Source organism: Trachymyrmex cornetzi, unplaced genomic scaffold (assembly GCF_001594075.2).
Source record: "Trachymyrmex cornetzi isolate Tcor2-1 unplaced genomic scaffold, Tcor1.1 scaffold56, whole genome shotgun sequence".
NCBI lineage: Eukaryota > Metazoa > Arthropoda > Insecta > Hymenoptera > Formicidae > Trachymyrmex > Trachymyrmex cornetzi.
The window spans coordinates 777,652-795,933 of record NW_017299871.1 but is presented as its reverse complement, the minus strand read 5'-3'; the positions used below and the strand labels follow the sequence as shown (position 1 = coordinate 795,933).

Here is an 18,282-nt window from a genome sequence, read left to right as displayed (position 1 = left end):
GTACATATAGAGGCGCCACTAAATGTCCTCCAGCTAAAAAAAAAAAAAAAAAATTAGAGCTGCCAACAGCCGCTGACAGTCGCAAGTCGCAAATGCGAGCTATTGCTGCGAATTGTCCAAATTATTTACGATCAGAGTTGGAATTTTTAAGATTTTAGCAGATAAAAAGTGTGTGATGCGAAATGTGGCTATCAGTTGTTATGGCAGTTACGATTCTTACGGAGTAAAAGAGGCCAAGTTTTGTAAAAATAATATGTTTTGACGCACCGTATTTGCGAAGATGTTAGCTGATTTATTGATTCTTTAACGTGCTTGACAGTTTAGCCGAAAAAATGATTTGTATTTTTCGGTATAATCTCCACAATCGATCCATCGAGAGTCTTTATGCAATACTAGATTGATATCTGAATTATTTATGTGAAAGGCTTCATAAAAGTAAGAAAATATAATTATATCTGCTTACATTAATTTTCTATGAAAATTAGATATTGAGTTTTTATGTAGAGATAAAAGGTATTAAATTTGAGTGTATTATATGTAACTTATACTAATAGTTATATATTTATTTTAGAAAGAAATATATATATTGAATCAACATTAATCTACATTTTCATTGTATAATAATGTGGTGATAATAATTATCTTCACATATTTCAGGTAAATTTAATGATCCCATGGATGCGTGATCAAATAGCAGAAGCCTGGCATAACAGAAAAAGTTCAAGGACGGCTGACAAGCGGTCCTTGGCCCTTTCTTCTGTCAGCACAGGCAATGCTACAAGCAATGACACTATGCTTACACCGTTACCTACCTCACCTGAAAACTTTTCCATCAACGTTATCAGGTTTGGATTTATGTTTGATATCAGAAATTTCAAGAAATCTTACCAGATTAATTAACATCAAATCTTTTTATACAGCATAGAGGGCAATGTATTAGATGTTGCAATAAAACCAAACTTTACCGTGGAAAATATTAAGAAAATAGCAGTGGTACATTTTTATGGTCAAGATACAACCAAATCTATCTCAAACTATCGCTTAGTTCATTCAACCAAATTTGTACAGCTTAAGGATGAAAATTATGTAAGCGACGAGGATATCAATGAATGTGGTATAATTATTTATATTGAGCTATTTATAGATTTATAATATTAATTATTTTTTCGATTAATTTTTAATTTGTACATACTTATTGTGTACTTATGTTTTTTTAACACAATAATTTGTTCTTACAGATGAGTTATTATTAGTAGAAATACGATCGCAAGAAGATTCATTGGAGGAAGATCTTAAAGGTCCAAGTTTAGAAGCAATAGCTCAAGCTACAAGTGATCTACCTAGTGTACGAAATCCGCCTAAGCCTGTGCCATCTACAGAATGCCCTGCGGATGTAAATATAAATATTTTACATGCTTATACTTTTATTTATCATATTATTTTACGTCTTTATTGTTTCTTGTAGTTCCAGAATGAAATCCGTAAGATTTTAATAACTCTTGTACAAGCATCTGCAAAAATCTTGATGTACAGTCCTTATGCTGAAAAATTATATGACGATATTAAGGAGAAACTTGAAGCTAGGTGTAATCCTATTAATGATCCAAAAGTCATAAAAAGTCTTATAGAAATGGGTTATCCTCATAAGAAAGTTCTCAAAGCGTTATGTCTTCGAAAGCAAGTATCAATGTTTTTATATTATATACATATATAATACATTCGCGAATAGTACTATAGAAGAGTATGCCTCTATTTTAGGTCGAATATGACAGAAGCTTTAGAATGGCTTATAGAACATCAGGATGATTCAGATGATGATTCAGATGATGAAATAGATTTCTTGCCTGCGGATACAATGACAGACACAGATATTGCAAATCCTAGTTCTTCAATGAACACTAAGAAAAAGTCATTTAAAGAAGCATGTTTGGAACTGTTCAAAGGTAATTCTTACACAAAATTGAAATATGCGTTATTATTTCGAAGATAATCCAAGTTGAAAGTAATAAACTATATGAAAAAAGATATAACATTAGATTATTTAAAAATGTCTTTAAACTTTAAAAGAAAAACAGGATCAAGAAGAAAAAGATCTGGTATATATCGTAGAATTATTATTGCAAAGTTTTCGACAATGGAAGAGAATGGAATTTAAACCTAATAAGAGAGCAATGCGATCACTTGTAGAAATGGGCTTTGAGGACAAAAATGTTATAGGGGCATTGAAAGTTACTGGGAATGATCAGGCTAATGCTGTAAGTTGTAATGGTTGTACTAAAGATGTATATTTAAATTATATTTTCTTATATCTCTCGAGTTTTATATCTCTTGTAACAGTGTGAATGGCTGCTGGGCGAAAGAAGACGTAGTTTACAAGATTTGGATGAAGGCCTCGAATCCGATGGTCTAATTTATAAAGCAATTATGAGTAATCCTCATATTCAGCTTAGTCTTACAAGACCAAAGATGTTGCTTGGTAAAATGAAACAATAAAAAAAGTATAATAAATTGTAATCATGTTTTCTAACATTTTTTTTCTTTCAGCATATTTGTCAATGATAGAAACACCTGCTTCGGCAAATGTATGGATTAACGACCCTGAAATTGCACCTGTGCTTAACCAAATATCTAAGACATATCATACTGAAAAACATGCCATTCATATGAATCGTTATACCTAATATTATGGTAAAACTTTATTTGCGTCTCTGTGGAACACATTTATATTTTTATATAAATTTATAAATAATTTTTGCAGAGATTTGGAATATCAATTATCAGTTAATATGATCAATAATAATTATTGCAATTTTAATTATGTTATATATAATTATAACTAATTATAGTTATAATTATAGTCATACTAGTTAAAGAATGCTTATATTTATGAAGATCTCATGTGATATCCAACGCAATATAACATGCTATTAATATATAATTTTGTACACTGTGCTGATTGCTTTTGTACAAATTGCCTGTTGACAGTTCTTAAAGAAAGGAAATGTATTTTAATATATATTAAAAAAAAAATTGTTATTTTAATTTGTGTAATATAAATTCTTACAATAAAAATTAAATTCCATTCTGCAGATCGAAAACTAGTCAATGCTAATACTGCAAATTGTTATAAAATCTAAATTGTGCAGTTTTAAATTTTTGTCCTAGCTCTTTAAAATAAATATATTAATTATAAGTTCTAAGAAGAAGGCAAAGAAATTTTCGCATTTGTGTTTTATGCCATTCTAAGTATTCTTGTTTAAAAAAAAATATTTATTCTGAGGCGAAAATTATAGCGCTCTTATTGATCATTGTTTTTATTGGTATCTCTTCCTTCATCTTTAACTACATAGCCAGATGCACAAATATTTCCAGTAAGCAGATAATACGTCCACATCCTTAATTTAAAAATTTTTTCCATTCTCGATATAAACTTTACTTCATAGACACATTAACGCGTATACTTTAATTTTGAAAAAAAAATTTATATCTGTAAAAGAAAAAATTGTTATACAAAAATTATTGCGTTTAGTCGGTAAAACAGATTCTTCTCCTGGATGACTTTCCGATCTCTTTAATGAAGGTCAAAGTGCAGAATGTTATATTGATCCCTAGATCAAGCCAGAACTTCTTCGAGGAGCAAAGACTCACTTTAATTGCTTGTTAAAAAACAGATGACTTTAAGATCGTTTTAAATTGTCTATTAGGTTAGGGAAAAAGTTCTTTTACAAGTTGGAGCATAATTGAAACATTTTTTAAATTGTTTACAATCCTTTTATTATACCAAATGTATACACTCTAAACCTAAACGCTATACTCCGATTAGTCCAAGCTCGGATCCTCATACAGGCAACAGCGCTTTGACACCGAACGCTGATTGGTGAAAAACGGGTAATGGAAGTAAATTTTACCCCCACAACTGCTTTTCACCAATCAGCGCTTTGACACAGAGCTCTTCCTTTTATTGTGCGGAGCCCCTTAAATCCGCTGAATGCGCCCAATAGTGGCACGTAAAAATTGACCAGATCGCCATCTGTCGGCTATACGTAAAAAGACTTTTTCTAACCCAATATATGATATATTCGACAGCGCCATCATCAGCATCAGACCACCAGTGGCACTAGTCAGTGCTACAAAAATATTTTTGACAGCTGATTCTGTTGCACGTGTTTTACTCGAAATTCTCGTTAATAATTGTTAATAATGGTTTATTATTTTACTAGCGAAGGTAATTTTTGCATTTCTAAGATCTTGATTTTTTTTTAAGGGGTTAATAACATATTCTTTTAAATTATTAATAATAATATTTTGTTATCATTAAGAAACTTGACTAATTGTCATAATCTTGAATTGCAGTTGTGCAACCATCCATCACTTTGTTTATGGGAATAGACAAATTCGAGAGTAAGTGGAAAAATCATTTGTAATTATTCATCGTAATTAATAAAAACTTGTGCATATTTTAAAATGTGATTTATTGGATTCTGCTTGTGTAGATGAAGATCTTATTAAATGGGGTTGGCCTGAGGATGTGTGGTTTCATGTTGACAAATATTCGTCTGCCCACGTGTATCTTCGACTTCGACATGTGAGCTTAATTATTATAATTGGTAATTTCCTGCTTTTGATATTAAAGAATGATACAGTATTCTTTTTGAAATTGCAGGGTCAGACAATAGACGATATTCCTAGTACTGTATTAGAAGATGCCGCACAATTAGTAAAAGCAAATAGTATCGAAGGGAATAAAATGAATGATGTCGATGTTGTATACACAATGTGGTCAAATTTGAAAAAGACACAAGGTATGGAAGTTGGACAAGTTGGCTTTCACAAGGATAAAGACGTTCGTAAAATTCATGTTGCTAAGCGAGTAAATACTATCGTGAATCGTCTTAATAAGACGAAACGTTCAGAGCAAGTAAACTTTAGGAATGAGAGAGAACAAAGAGATAAGAACGAACGGGAAGACAAGAAGAAGCTTTTGAGAGAACAGAAAGAGAAAGAAAAGGCAGAAGAAAAGCGACGCCAGGAAGAAGCAGAGATGAGGTAAATCATAATTTTATAATAATACTTATTTAATAGAAATATATACCAGATATATTTTCATTAAATAAATAATATCGATTAAGTAATTCTTTATGAAAAGTTATTAATAAAAAATTACTTTTTAGGAGTTACAATTCCCTGTTTAATACATCTAACATGACTTCAAACACAGAAACGAGTGGATATGACTCAGATGATTTCATGTGATAAAGTTAACACTTATCTTTGCTGTGCCTCACTCTCTTATCATTTCCAGTAAAAGGAGAAAATTCCAGAATAAAAAGTGTAAAATATCTCTTTCAAGTACGATTATTTATTTGATTTATATTTTGCAAATATTGATTTATATTTGCAAAATTATAGAAATATGTAATTGTAAAATCAGTGTACACTATGTTTGTCTGTATAATAGAAGATTGTTTTGCCATTCAAAAATTTTTAGAACATACTGTAACCATAATCGTCACGTTATGCTGACAAATAATATTATTAACAGTTCTTACATACTTACGTACATTAATAGCTCGCAAGTACTTAGATATATTGCTATGATTTTAATATAATGAAAAAAATAAGTTATAAAAACCTTTGTGTAGACAGAAATAAAAAAAATGTATTGTCTAGAGAAATATGTAGCAGTACAAATCAATGGTATCTTGTTTTATAATAAGGTAACATTGACAGCCTGTAAAGCATTAATTATCCATGTTGGATAGTCTTTATTTGGATAAACTATCAACATATAGTCCTGTATGAATCTAGGGAATCTTTGTTCTTTAATACTGTCTCTGATATCACGCATGAGCTTCATTTGAAATGCAATATTGTGAACGGTTAATAGATGACACGATACTGTCTCCACAGTGGCGATTTGATGTAGATAAGCGCGAGAATAAGTCTTACAAGTACTACACTCGCACGATTCATCTATTGGTCTCGAGTCTTTTTTATATCGTATCTGCTTCAAATTGAGCTGTCCCGTTTTTATCAACGCACAACCAAATCTCTGAAAGTTTTAGTTTAATGTTTTGAAATTTCCATCTTCTACGCAATTAAGTATGTATTTTATGAAATACTTACAGCAGTTCTTGTTGGAAATACACAATCGTACATATCGATACCTAACGCACTGCATACAATTAAATCTATTGCGAATCCAACACCCATGAGATATCGCAGTTTATTCTTTGGAAGGATATTCGTTGATAAGTGGACCATTCTCCAAAAATTATCTTTACTCTCACCGCCACTGAAATCATTATAAGAACCATTATTATTGTATTATGTAAGATTTAGATATGTATTATACAAAATTCTGTATTATACAAAAATCTTTATTTATCAACTATATGTATCAACAAATAATTCAGTATCTACCTCAAACCTCCTACAGCATATCCATTCACCTCCCGCTTAATTAATTGATGTGCACATTCGGATCGTAGTTCGGGATTAAGACCACCTTGTACAATTGGAAATATACTCTGCTCATCTGGTCTTTCATGTGCTAACAAACAACGGTCCAGCCAACGTATCGTTCTGAAATGGTTTGTGTTAAATAACACTCGTTTAAGCCAGGCTATTTAGACAATATATTATTTAGAAAATGTGTTTACAAAAATAATTGTACCTATGCGTTGCTTCTTCTACTCTTGGTCCGGTTAAAGTACTGCTAACAACATCATCGAGCTGCATGATTATGTCAGCTCCAATTGCATTTTGAATTTGAATAGAATGTTCGGGTGTCAACATACATTCAGATTCTACATGAAACGTTATTGTAAATATTATTATAGGCCGATTAAATTATGTATAAGTTATGTTTGAATGTATTTAAAAATATATCTTTAGCTATATATGTATATATCATAGTACCGTTGTACGGTGATTTAAATTTTACACCTTCTTCTGTTATTTCAGCTAATTGTAATAACGAAACCATTTGGAAACCACCTGAGTCCGTTAATAAAGCCCTTTTCCAGTTCATAAACTTGTGCAAACCTCCAGCTTTACGTAGAATATCTGCACCCTACCAATATAAAGTATATATTTTAATACAATCGAAATTACATTTTTAAAAATTTACTAATAAATCTAAAACTATCACAATGACACTGTTTTATATAAATCAACCAATATTTTTTTTCTAATGATATAATGCATGATCTCTTACAGGTCTGTTTCCAAGATGATAGGTATTACCAAGAATTATTTGGCAATCCAATTGTTCTAGTTGTTGGGGCAACAATCCTTTTAATGTTCCCTGAAAATGATGTAATAACAAATTTAATGTAACTTTAAGTCGTTGTGTCCAAGATGTTAAAAACCAGTCCAAGATTCAAGAGAAGAAAGAATTCAACAATCGCATTGATCAGATCCAATTGTTCAAATGTGATTTGTTAATTCTTGTTCCATCCAAAACCTTAGAGAATAATTTCTAGCATCGTGAACCCAAGGCTTTATAATTGAGTCATATATTTAAAAAATCTAGATTTTCAAGTTATATGTTTATTTTAATTCCAAAGAAAATATCGAAGCAAATTAATCATAATAAAGCATTGATAGACAAAAAAGGTGGAAGCTTGTTTACAAATTAAGTTACGAATATACACACACAAGTGAGATCCTATTAATACAATTTACTAATTGTAAGAATCATAGACTTTAAAGACAATTTAGTTTCAGATGTTATCAAAACATTTAGTACTGAAAATTAAGGAATTATCAGAGTTATCATCCTTTCATGTGGATTTTGAATTAAAAACCTAATGTTTTCTAATATGTCTCTCATACATGTGTCTTCGTGTGCAGCTTAAACAAGAAGGAAAGAAGTTTTATAAACCTGAGTTCCCACCGGCATGAACACCGGTGTATCCACATGATGATGAACAAGTGTCATCCTGCCAGTTCTGGCTTTTGTGGTTTTGCATTCTGCAAGCACTTCAAAGATCAACGGAGTCTTCCGATTTGTCATTTTTACTGGCGATCTACCGAATCCTACGTTTATCGTCGTGGAATACGACTTGTAAAAAAATCTGCTGGACATAGAGAGAAAAATCTATAAATGCCGCATGCTTAAAATGAGAGGTTATCGATATCATTCTCTCCACGTGTCTGTCCCGGCCTGAAATGTGTATTCTGTGGACTTACGGGACACCCTGTATATTAATGTGCGTGTAAATAGACCTGCTAACCGCGTCGCACGTTCGAATTGAAAGAGGCATAGGTACCCGATAATTGCAATTATCCGCGATACGCTCCGCAGATGTTTGCGCTATGACGGCCCGGCGCGGTGTTGATATACGAAACATCACCTCCAGAAGAGATTTGCTCTGCGATAGTGTTCGACGGTAACGGTTAGCTGGCAAACATGAAGACTGAGGTATCCTGGAAGCGACGTCTTCTGCGAAAGAAGATCAAATACATGCTGGTGTGCGTCCTCGTGGTCGCCGTGATATTCGTGATCCATCAGCTGTTCTACTTCAAAGAGTTGAACCAAGATACTGTAGGCAAGTTGATTGCCGGCTCGGTGAAGGACACCCACCGTGTGGTCGTCGGCAAGCGGGTTGACAAGTGGAATCAACCGTATCATTCAAAACTCATTCGCGACACAAACGGTCGAACGGTGTCGTTGCGTGGCACACGGGACCAGGATATAGCCAAGTATCTTCCCAACAGCAACGGGAAATTTGTATGTTTTGTTTCGAAGAGGGAGATTGATTTTGTAAAGATCAACGATGATTATTGTGACTGTCCAATGGACGGTAGTGATGAACCAGGTACTAACGCCTGTAACAATGGTTTCTTTTATTGCGAGAAGAGTTCAAGAAAGTCAGCAGGTATTGCAGTCAAATCTTTGCAATATATAAAATTTGCAATGTTATAAGCTACACGACGGAAGTAATTTATGAAATTTGTATAAATTTTCAGTAAGAATACCATCGTACAAAGTCAATGATGGACATTGTGATTGTTGTGATGGTTCTGATGAATGGGCTGAAGCTGCAGTGTTGTATAAACTCAGTAGTAAGTTCAATTGATTTATATTTTTTTTCAATCTATTTATGTGTGAACGTATATGAAATAATTATAATATCTATTGTATTTGCTATAATTTAGACTTACTTATTACTTGTATTTATTACAGAATTAAAAGTAACTTTTTATGGACCTAAATGTCCAAACAAATGTTAGTGAAGAAAGTAAAGGTATAATTCAGATCGGAAAGGAAATGAAGTGCTTCTTAATTTATGCATCGTAATAAGAATGACAACAACCAAATATACACGATAGATAAATGCTTAGAATATTTTTTCATTTTTGATTTTTATGAAAGTATATTTGTTTAATCATACATAAAACAAGATTATATAATGAAAATAATCGCTCAATTCTGTAAAAAAATAATATATGAGATCCTTTAAAGTTATTTTTAAATTTAATTAGTTAAAAAATTATTATCATTAAATCATTATTTTTTAGTTTTAATATATTATAATTAAGAAGAAAATATAATTTCTTATTTTTCTTTCATTTAAATTAAATTGAAAGGAACAATCTGTTAATATATTTAAAGATAGTTATGAAGAGAAAGAAATATTAGATTTAAAAAAGTATATTTGAGTAAATAAATATAAATAATACAAGTTTTTTTTTCCAAACTCATAGAGCATTATATTTATTTATGAAGAATAGATATCTCAAAGATTAATGTAACAAGAACTGTAATTATGTACACAGAGATAGTCTTTCTTTACACAGATATTACTCTGTTGTAATATTATGTACTATCTAGAGTTTATATATTATTTTACTACATATATATTTTTCGTCGTATATATGTAATTTTTTTACATTTTCTGCTTCATACTTACAAAGATAGATATATTATATTACTTTAGATATATTATTATATTACTAATAATTAAAAAAGAAAATACGAAATGAGATTTGTATAAAAAGAAGAAACAATAACAGCTTTACCATATTTTCTCAGATTGTTAAATAAAATAAACACATTTATAGTTTTTATTAGTTTTAATTAGTAATTGTTCAAAGATATTATACATATCACATAAGCAACAAAACAATATATTTAATAAAAAATTGTACAACGTAAATAATATTGTATGTAAATATACAGTTTATAATATTTAACAAATTTCTATTATTTATAGGACTAGAGATTAAGAGTGTATTATTAAAATATAAATAATAATCAATATGTACATTGCGAAAATAGATTCTGTTAAACTTTTTGTATAAATTATGAAATAGTTCGCAATACAGAAATATCAATTATAATATTATCAACAAGATCATAATTTTTACATGACTTTATACTTTACTTTGATCCTGATGATGTAAAGGAATTGCGATCTATTTTATGATTCATAACAACTTCGAGCATAAGTGCTCGATTATACCGTAAATTTAAAGAAAAATACGATAGTTTTACTGCACGTTACTTCTGATATTTGTAAGAACATTGAAATGCGATAAGAGGCTTCGCGGTTTATCACCAAAATGTAAAGTTTGTTGTACAGATACTCCCATCCTTTGTAAGGTATCGTTGAAACTCTTTTCTTCCATCTGAATCCATGGTCGGTGTTTGTCTTGCATTTGATATGGCGTTACATGTATGTGAGTATTTATTCCTGAAGAAGATATTTAATCACATTATATAAACATAATATATTGAAAATTTTCACTACTTCGAGATATTTTCAAATTATCTCACTTAATTTAGCAAAGGAACGAAGTATATCCTCATTTGTAATCCATGTATTTTTGGGACCATTGTGTCCGCCATCTAACCACCACATATCTTTGATAAGTTTGATAAAATTATTTATATTGGGATCGTTATTCGAGTCATTATCGTAATGATGAAATTCATAAAGAAACTGATTCAAAACTGCACATCCCTTACTGAAGCCCATTAGACTTAAGTTTGTAGCTTCGATATTATAGATAACAGTATCCTTTAAAAATATTAAAATATATATTTGGTAAATCAATGTTATACTCGATGCATGCAATGTATTATATCTTTTAAGAACATTGTCAAGGTACAAGTTATAATTATAGTTGTACATACATTAAAGTTGGAGGAAATTATTAATGTGATAATGATTTATACAATTTTTCATGAATTATTATAATTTGTTTATGTCCAATACATACTTCTCCAATTTTTAATGTTTTAACATGTTCTAAGCAACAAGTAATGAGATCTTTTAAATGCCTTAAAGCATTGTACATTGGACAAAATGTGGGTGTGCCATATGTATCTCCTGATACGAAATTATCGAAACAACTGAATACTGCGTGTTTAGTTATTGTCATCCTGAAACAAGTATCAAATTCTTACGTACTAAGTAATTCGATCTAAACATGGCAGTCAAGAGAATCACTTATGCTCAATTTCTTCACTTCCACAGATGAGTTGCGGATATCCTGGGAGATATCTCTTGGATAAAGTTATCTAGAGGTGAAGAAATTGGGCATTAGTATTTTTCTAATCTCTATATATAATTTTTATGGAGCACCTACAAGAAGTTTATATATCATTCAGAATAGAAATATTGTAATATTTCTGTGCATAGCATATGATAATAATATCTTACCTTGATGGACGAACAACAAATACATGACTTCCAGGAAACTGTTCAGATAGTATAGTCGCTGTGTTCTCTAAGCTCCATTTTGCATATTTCTTGCTATCCGAATGCTTTTCCATATTTGTTTGAATATCCTGTAATAATTTGTAATAATTTTGTTAATATAAATATATCATAAAAGTTATTATAAAATCAATATGAATATAATGCCAACAAAAACCACTAATGGTATATAAAAGATATATATAGTCAATAGTTCTAAAATATAATATCTTGTATATTTTACATAATTATCCTTAGTGCAATACAATAAATATTTTACATTACATTTGAAAGAATAGGAATTATTACATAATTTTTTAAAAACGAAAACTGACAAGTGTCTCTGAACGTACATACTTGGACGTCGCCGCCAAAAAATATAAGAAGATCGTGCGTTGACTGCAATTTCGGCCGTGTATAAATTACGTCGTTGCATCGACCTGGAATACCCGGTATGTTTTTCCATATCCAAATTTTCGAGCCCATCGGCCGTTATCTGCAAGAGATAAATCAGAAAGAAGTCTTCGCAAAAATGGAGTATTGCTTAACAGTTTGATAATTGGAGCAAATTGCTGATTAAAATGGCATTGTAAATCGATTGCGTGAACAATTATGTAAAATTGTGTATAGACTTACGAAATTGCGTCGTAACTACGGAGGTATGATATGAGGTCTATTTATTTTGATTTGCGTTTTTATGCACGTTTTGTATTCAATAGATCTGTTCGCGTTACATGAAATCTTCAAATATTTTTGCACTTAAAATGAAATAGATATATATTTGACTTTGAAAAGAGAGAAAGCGAAAATATCGAGTGCAAAAAGTACAAGCAACGCGACAGACCTAAAGTGACAGATGTGATTAGGGTGCGATTCACTTCGTGCTGCAAATGCTTTAAAGCATTTTTTTTTATTGGTTAATTCGTAAAATTCTTTCTTCTGATTGGACAGCGAAGCATTTGTAGTTAGGGTGCGTTTATACTGATATTGGTCAATTTCTTTTTTGCGAAATTTGCAAACAGATCTAAGAGAATGATTCTGTGATTGGCGATACGCGAATCCGCTACGCACGATCCGCTGCATGAGACATCACCCTTACTCCGTGTATTGTAGACGGGCCTTTATCCGTTACTACCTTTCTTTCTCGCACAGATGTTTGCATCAAGCTCAGCGCTCTATTTCCTTTCCATTTATATATATTACTTCTGAGGGTTAACAGAGGTCTGTGTATATACCCTCATCTCGCTTCAGCACGGTGCGACTTCGTGGGAACGAACATGACGTTTATAAAAATATCAGACGGGATCTCGGTGCAATTTTCGAGACAATCGCGTTTCGCGATGATTAATTTAAAAGCGAAATCAGGCATTATGAGACCTCGGAGATTATTGGCGCGCAATTACGAAATATTTTCCATCTCTGACCCCGACAGCGATAAGTAACAAGATAAGCAAATGATGCTCCATGTAGAGAATAATATAGTAATGAAACAGTTCTCTTCAGTGTACCGGTGCACGAGGCACTTCGCGAGCATATGTTTCGAATATTCAAATGAAACAGCGTGAGTTCATTAACGAATCACACGGCACTCGGCAGACAAGTGACGATCGCGTGAAAGAAAATCTGCGAAGTCGTGCGAAGTGTGAGGACGAACGCGACGAATGTTAAGTAACTTGAAGCAACTTGAAGTGTTGAATACAGCGGATAGACTTTCCCTTTCCTCGTTGCGTCGTTTTTTCTGATTCTTGTTGCGGAAAAGATTTCAAGGCATGAGAAAATCACCTACCGGTGTCATGTTACGTAAACTCATATTGCGAAATTGCCTATGTTTTAACCTTGACCTTTTTGTTGCTCGACGCAGTCGACGCTTTTCAGTGATGGGACACGTTACGTCGGATCGTACGATGCAGCAGGAGCTAACGTCTGGTGGTAGCACAACATGGAATCCACTAGACGTGTTCCAGGGTGGTGTATGTTGCGAATATGCGGTAATCGTGTTGAATCGTCCCATACACTGGCAGCACAACGTACTACTTCAATTCTGGCAAAAAGGTTGTACACTGACTGAAAATATGCATATCTTACGCTTCTGTCTTTGTTAGAGCCTCAGCACAAAGGTGATCGAAATTGAGTTGTAAACGTTAGTCGTAGATCAATGTACAATGTTTTGTACCTGTTTTACAATAAGGTTGCAAGTCGTAAGCTGTAAGAAATTAGCCAATCAGTTGAATATGAAACAAATGATCCACTATGATTGATTAATTTCTTACAGTTTACGGTTTGCGATTTTATTGTAGAATAGGCTTAGATCAACTTACAACTATGACTTACGTTCCACAACTCAGTTATAGCCATCTTTGTGTTTATTCACTGAATGCCAAGAAAGATAGAATAATATTTATGTCAATTTGTGTCACCAAATGAAAAGTGATAATGAGATACTGCAAGCAAGTAAAGCAATTTATGTTGATTTATGTATCTCTTTGTACAAGCAGCTCGAATCACCGTCACTGTGGATGGTGGAACACAGAGGTGGCTGAAGTATCTGGAAGAACAGAGAATAAACATATTGAACACTGAGCACAAGCATTATGCACCGAATCTCATCACAGGGGATATGGATAGCTGTCCACCTTATATCATTGAGAAGTTTGAAAGTATAGGATCCACTGTCATCAAGACACCTGATCAGAATAATACAGATTATACCAAAGCTTTGCTGGAAGTCGTACACTATGCTAAGACGCACAACATAATTGTAATCTTTTAGATTCTTATTGTTGCTTTTTTAAATTGATGGTTGTATAATGAAATATATGAATGATATTTTTTGGCAGTTAGGTGAAATATACGTACTTGCGGAAACATCAGGCAGGTTCGATCATATCATCGCCAACGTCAATACTCTATACAGTAGTGACAAGCTTGTGGGAAATATACGGGTAAAGTTTTTATTTGACAGACAAACTTGCGATTATGTCTCCATATTAGGTATTTTGATTGAGATTTTTACAGGTGATACAACTCGCAAGCAATTCTATGACATGGATATTAAAACCTGGTATGCATAGTATACATATACCAGAAATTTTGATTGAACAGAAATCTTGGTGTGGTTTACTACCATTTGGTTGTACCGTCAATTGTATATCAACGACTGGTTTGAAATGGAATTTAAGTATGTTTTATATCTCATTTATTCTATCTTGAAGTAAACCATTTCACTGCGTTACTTAAATATTTAATCTGTTATTTGAATAATTTTTCTGAATTTTGATTCTATTTTCTTTTCTTATATTTCAGATAAAACAACTATGCAATTCGGCGGTTTGATAAGTACATCAAATACTTATGAAGATTCCAAAGTGACTGTGGATACAGATACGCCGATAATTTGGACCATGGGTATAGAATTTCTAGGGAGAGTATAAATGAAGTATTTTAATGTTATTCTGCTAATGTGATTATAAGATAATAAGGCAAATAAGTGATGCAAATTCAGACATGGTTTAAGTCAAATGCCAAATATTAGCTAAAGTTGAATTTAAAATATTTTATTTGAATAACAATAGTAAACTGAAATAACAATTTTTTATTTTAAAAATCAGTTTTAAATAAGAGTGCTTTCCAGAAACGTGTATAAGCGACATCGTAACACAGTGTATGATACGGATGGGCGATACAACGCCGTTATTTTAAATACCGATATTTTTTTCCCGACATTTTGTTTTTCGATGTTGGTGTGTATCGACATTTGAACAGGAATATTGAATTTCTGATACGATCCGTGAAGCATGTGTTGATGTAGTACGGATTGATATTGGATTGAAAGTTGACCAATCAGAGTAAAATTACTAAACTTTAAATTAGTTTGGTGCATTCGGGGGAGATGCTATTAGCGCTATTTTTGTCTTCTTTTTTCGTCGTTTATTAGATAACAATCAGATAGAATCATAGAAGGAAACTTCCTTATGGAGGGTAGTTTTCCACATCCAGAACTTCTGAAATGGATGTTGAATTCCAGAATTCGGTTTAGAAAAAAGTATGTTAATTTTTACAAATTAAAAAAATTTTGAGTGATGTGACAAAAAACAGTATTTGACTAGGGTGTATATGTAGAAATATATTTTACACGTACAACAAAAGAGATAAAATATTTGTTATTTTTAAATCCCTTCGCCATTTGGATGAGGTATTCCACACCCATTAAAGTCAAAAGACTCCATCCCTGGATGGAACGACATGAATAGCACTAATAGCGTTTCTCCGAACGCACCTTATGTCTCCTGTTCGAAAGCGTGTTCGAATTCCAGTCTTTTTATTTCACTTTAGCGATGAAATAAAATTGTATATGACAGTGTTCCATTGCTGGAAAACATCCTAATTTTCTGATGGCATTGGTACCATTGTGAAATCTCTACCTATTAAAATAATGTGTGATAATAAATTGAATCATTTTTACTTGTATACACGAGTCTTGTCCGGAAATAGAGTTGCCATTTAACATAAAAATTGATTAGTCAAGTAAATTATGTATCATATGAATGATATTGTATTTATATTACCTAGAAGTTTACGAATTTTTTTACAACTGTTTCACAATATCAAATTTCATGTTTTTTAACAATGTGGAACACTGTCATATACTGAAGCACAGTCGTATACTGTGCGACACAGGATGTTTTTCAACAATGTACACAGATGACAGTGTAATATCGTTTTCGACTTGATTGTAGTACGGGCTATAGCCACATGTGTTGAAGATATGTGCACATGCCCGACTCGATTAGTTAACTGGTTTTCGAGATATAAGAGTCGATTCGAAAAACATGGTTTCGAGAAAAACGCGTTTACTGATTATATAGAGATAATTTTACTTACGATCAATCGGCTATAATCCTTTTTTCCATGTTCTGTCGCCGGAAACCATTAAACGCGTTACAACATTTCCAGCTTCTTCTCATCACCAAATTCTTTTGAAATAGGAAAATTGATATCTTTCGAACTTCGCAGTTTTTTTTTTTGCGAAAACGAGCTGGAGATCGCTCCCTATCAGGTGCTATAACTGTTAATTTTGCGAATCGAGCTAATTCCTTTTACAGACATATTTTCTATACCAAATACTTGCAAAATATATTAAAAGGAATCGATTTTTTTTACCCGTGAGACTAGAATACTCCCGTAAGTCTAAATGAAAATCGTAAATCTATTATTGATATGCTAAATATAATCATAAGAATAAGAATGGAAGACTACAATGCATTTTGGTGTTACATTGTGAAACTTAACTGCATTCCAACAAGTATTTTGCAGTGTAATGTTCTGTGTCCTAGCTGGAAAACAGCCATGTCATTCCTTTACTGGAAGGTATCTAGTATCGATTTATAGTTGAAACGATTAACTTTTTTATTTCCTTGCCAGAGTGAAATAAAAGGTCTCACATATTTTATGTACGAATATATCCGAATGTAATTTTGAAACCTCTTATTGAGGTATTCCTAGAAAAAAAAAATGTAAAAATTTGGTTTCGTGAAATGATATAAAATGACGACACAATTGAACACAACACTTTAGCTATGTATGATTGTGTTGATTTGTGTCACAGTTGAAAAACATAGAATCGTGCACTGTGTTGTACAGTATCGTGTAAGTTGCTGGAAAGTACATATTATCAGGCATTCTTAAATATAGGTTTAATATGTTTAATATAATTGTTGCGAGATACAATGAAATAATCTTGTAACTGTTATGTTCGCATTCCAATTTAGACGATATTAGTTAAAAAGGGTACAAACTATAGTTTATTATAATTAAAAGTTCCTATTTGCGCGTACGAAGTCAAGAGTTATGGTAAAGTCACATGATAATATATGAGCCGTTTATTTTGAAAGTGGCCTAAGTCCATTTTTCAATGTTTTGTTGTTGACCTTTGTAGTAGCGTGTACAACTTGAAGTTAGCTGTCATAAACAACATTTTTTTTTTTTAAAGTGATTTAGGTCACTTTCAAAATAAACGGCTCATATATGTATGATTGTACTAATTTATCGATTCCGAAACAGATTATAGTTTTATATTACACAATCTTTTACTTAAGAGTATTCTTTTACTTAAACTTTTTAATTTTTATTGAAAGCTTTTTTATTCGGAGCTTTTAGTTTTTTAATCAATCTTTTATACTTTATAAAATCCGGAATAAGAGTCGAACTCTCGCGATTTGTCATTGACGAATCGATCACTACACAGAACCAAAGTAAAGCGACGTAACGTTTTAATAATTATAATATATGATTTCAAATTTTAAACTAAATTTTTTTGTATAGAAATTTGACTAAAAAAGTGTTTGCTTTCATTTATGCGTTTTTTTCCATAGTATGTATTATTAGATTTCTGATTTTTACTACATGTAGTGTTAATTTAGCTTATAGTGAAAAACAATATTTGTCTAGGTAACACAAAAGTCTAAAAGATATCGGAAAGACGCAAAAATTATTTTTTTTAAATAGATATTTTAGAGTTTTGTGTTGTCTGGACAATCAAAATATTTTTTACATTGCACACGATTTGTATTAT

At 31.7% G+C, this 18,282-nt stretch overlaps 6 protein-coding genes across 11 annotated transcripts in view; 4 read left to right on the top strand and 2 right to left on the bottom strand.

The window, feature by feature from the left end:
- Window positions 1-53: 53 nt before the first annotated feature.
- Kpc2 (Kip1 ubiquitination-promoting complex subunit 2) lies at window positions 54-2,711 on the top strand. The gene is made up of 9 exons (XM_018514988.1): window positions 54-435; window positions 658-845; window positions 921-1,114; window positions 1,239-1,393; window positions 1,466-1,677; window positions 1,759-1,943; window positions 2,068-2,255; window positions 2,338-2,476; window positions 2,545-2,711. Exons 2-9 carry the CDS (start codon window positions 667-669, stop codon window positions 2,679-2,681), a joined length of 1,389 nt encoding a protein of 462 aa, XP_018370490.1. The 5' UTR covers window positions 54-435; window positions 658-666; the 3' UTR covers window positions 2,682-2,711.
- A 1,404-nt stretch (window positions 2,712-4,115) lies between these two features.
- LOC108765995 (coiled-coil domain-containing protein 25) lies at window positions 4,116-5,324 on the top strand. The gene is made up of 5 exons (XM_018514989.1): window positions 4,116-4,225; window positions 4,354-4,401; window positions 4,494-4,585; window positions 4,664-5,046; window positions 5,172-5,324. The coding sequence occupies exons 1-5, from the start codon at window positions 4,201-4,203 to the stop codon at window positions 5,251-5,253; spliced, it is 630 nt and encodes a 209-aa protein (XP_018370491.1). The 5' UTR covers window positions 4,116-4,200; the 3' UTR covers window positions 5,254-5,324.
- A 108-nt stretch (window positions 5,325-5,432) lies between these two features.
- Tgt (tRNA-guanine transglycosylase) lies at window positions 5,433-8,105 on the bottom strand. The gene is made up of 7 exons (XM_018514756.1): window positions 7,889-8,105; window positions 7,220-7,309; window positions 6,922-7,075; window positions 6,677-6,809; window positions 6,424-6,585; window positions 6,127-6,295; window positions 5,433-6,052 (listed from the first exon to the last, which is right to left on the bottom strand). Exons 1-7 carry the CDS (start codon window positions 8,090-8,092, stop codon window positions 5,708-5,710), a joined length of 1,257 nt encoding a protein of 418 aa, XP_018370258.1. The 5' UTR covers window positions 8,093-8,105; the 3' UTR covers window positions 5,433-5,707.
- A 304-nt stretch (window positions 8,106-8,409) lies between these two features.
- Window positions 8,410-9,427, top strand: LOC108765886 (uncharacterized). Its single transcript, XM_018514757.1, has 3 exons — window positions 8,410-8,885; window positions 8,977-9,072; window positions 9,194-9,427. Exons 1-3 carry the CDS (start codon window positions 8,417-8,419, stop codon window positions 9,238-9,240), a joined length of 612 nt encoding a protein of 203 aa, XP_018370259.1. The 5' UTR covers window positions 8,410-8,416; the 3' UTR covers window positions 9,241-9,427.
- A 927-nt stretch (window positions 9,428-10,354) lies between these two features.
- LOC108765898 (UPF0565 protein C2orf69 homolog) overlaps window positions 10,355-18,282 on the bottom strand; it is a 35,694-nt gene continuing 27,766 nt past the window's right edge. For 2 of the 5 annotated variants that reach the window (XM_018514783.1, XM_018514782.1), the window contains exons 2-6: window positions 12,069-12,207; window positions 11,676-11,803; window positions 11,233-11,395; window positions 10,787-11,030; window positions 10,358-10,703 (exon numbers count right to left, since the gene is read on the bottom strand). In XM_018514783.1, the coding sequence (XP_018370285.1) occupies window positions 10,501-10,703; window positions 10,787-11,030; window positions 11,233-11,395; window positions 11,676-11,803; window positions 12,069-12,197 (867 nt within the window). In that variant the 5' untranslated portion in view covers window positions 12,198-12,207 and the 3' untranslated portion in view covers window positions 10,358-10,500. Of the gene's footprint in view, window positions 10,704-10,786; window positions 11,031-11,232; window positions 11,396-11,675; window positions 11,804-12,064; window positions 12,208-12,343; window positions 12,428-18,282 lie in introns of those variants that run through there. The other 3 variants (XM_018514781.1, XM_018514780.1, XM_018514785.1) reach the window with 3 other exon arrangements.
- Window positions 12,834-15,880, top strand: LOC108765896 (thiamin pyrophosphokinase 1). 2 transcript variants are annotated; one of them, XM_018514779.1, is made up of 6 exons: window positions 12,834-13,478; window positions 13,587-13,763; window positions 14,207-14,469; window positions 14,549-14,653; window positions 14,727-14,889; window positions 15,015-15,880. In XM_018514779.1, exons 2-6 carry the CDS (start codon window positions 13,589-13,591, stop codon window positions 15,140-15,142), a joined length of 834 nt encoding a protein of 277 aa, XP_018370281.1. In that variant the 5' UTR covers window positions 12,834-13,478; window positions 13,587-13,588; the 3' UTR covers window positions 15,143-15,880. The 2 variants fall into 2 exon arrangements, with proteins under 2 accessions (XP_018370281.1, XP_018370280.1); XM_018514778.1 differs by lacking the exon at window positions 12,834-13,478 and having other exon boundaries at window positions 13,492-13,763.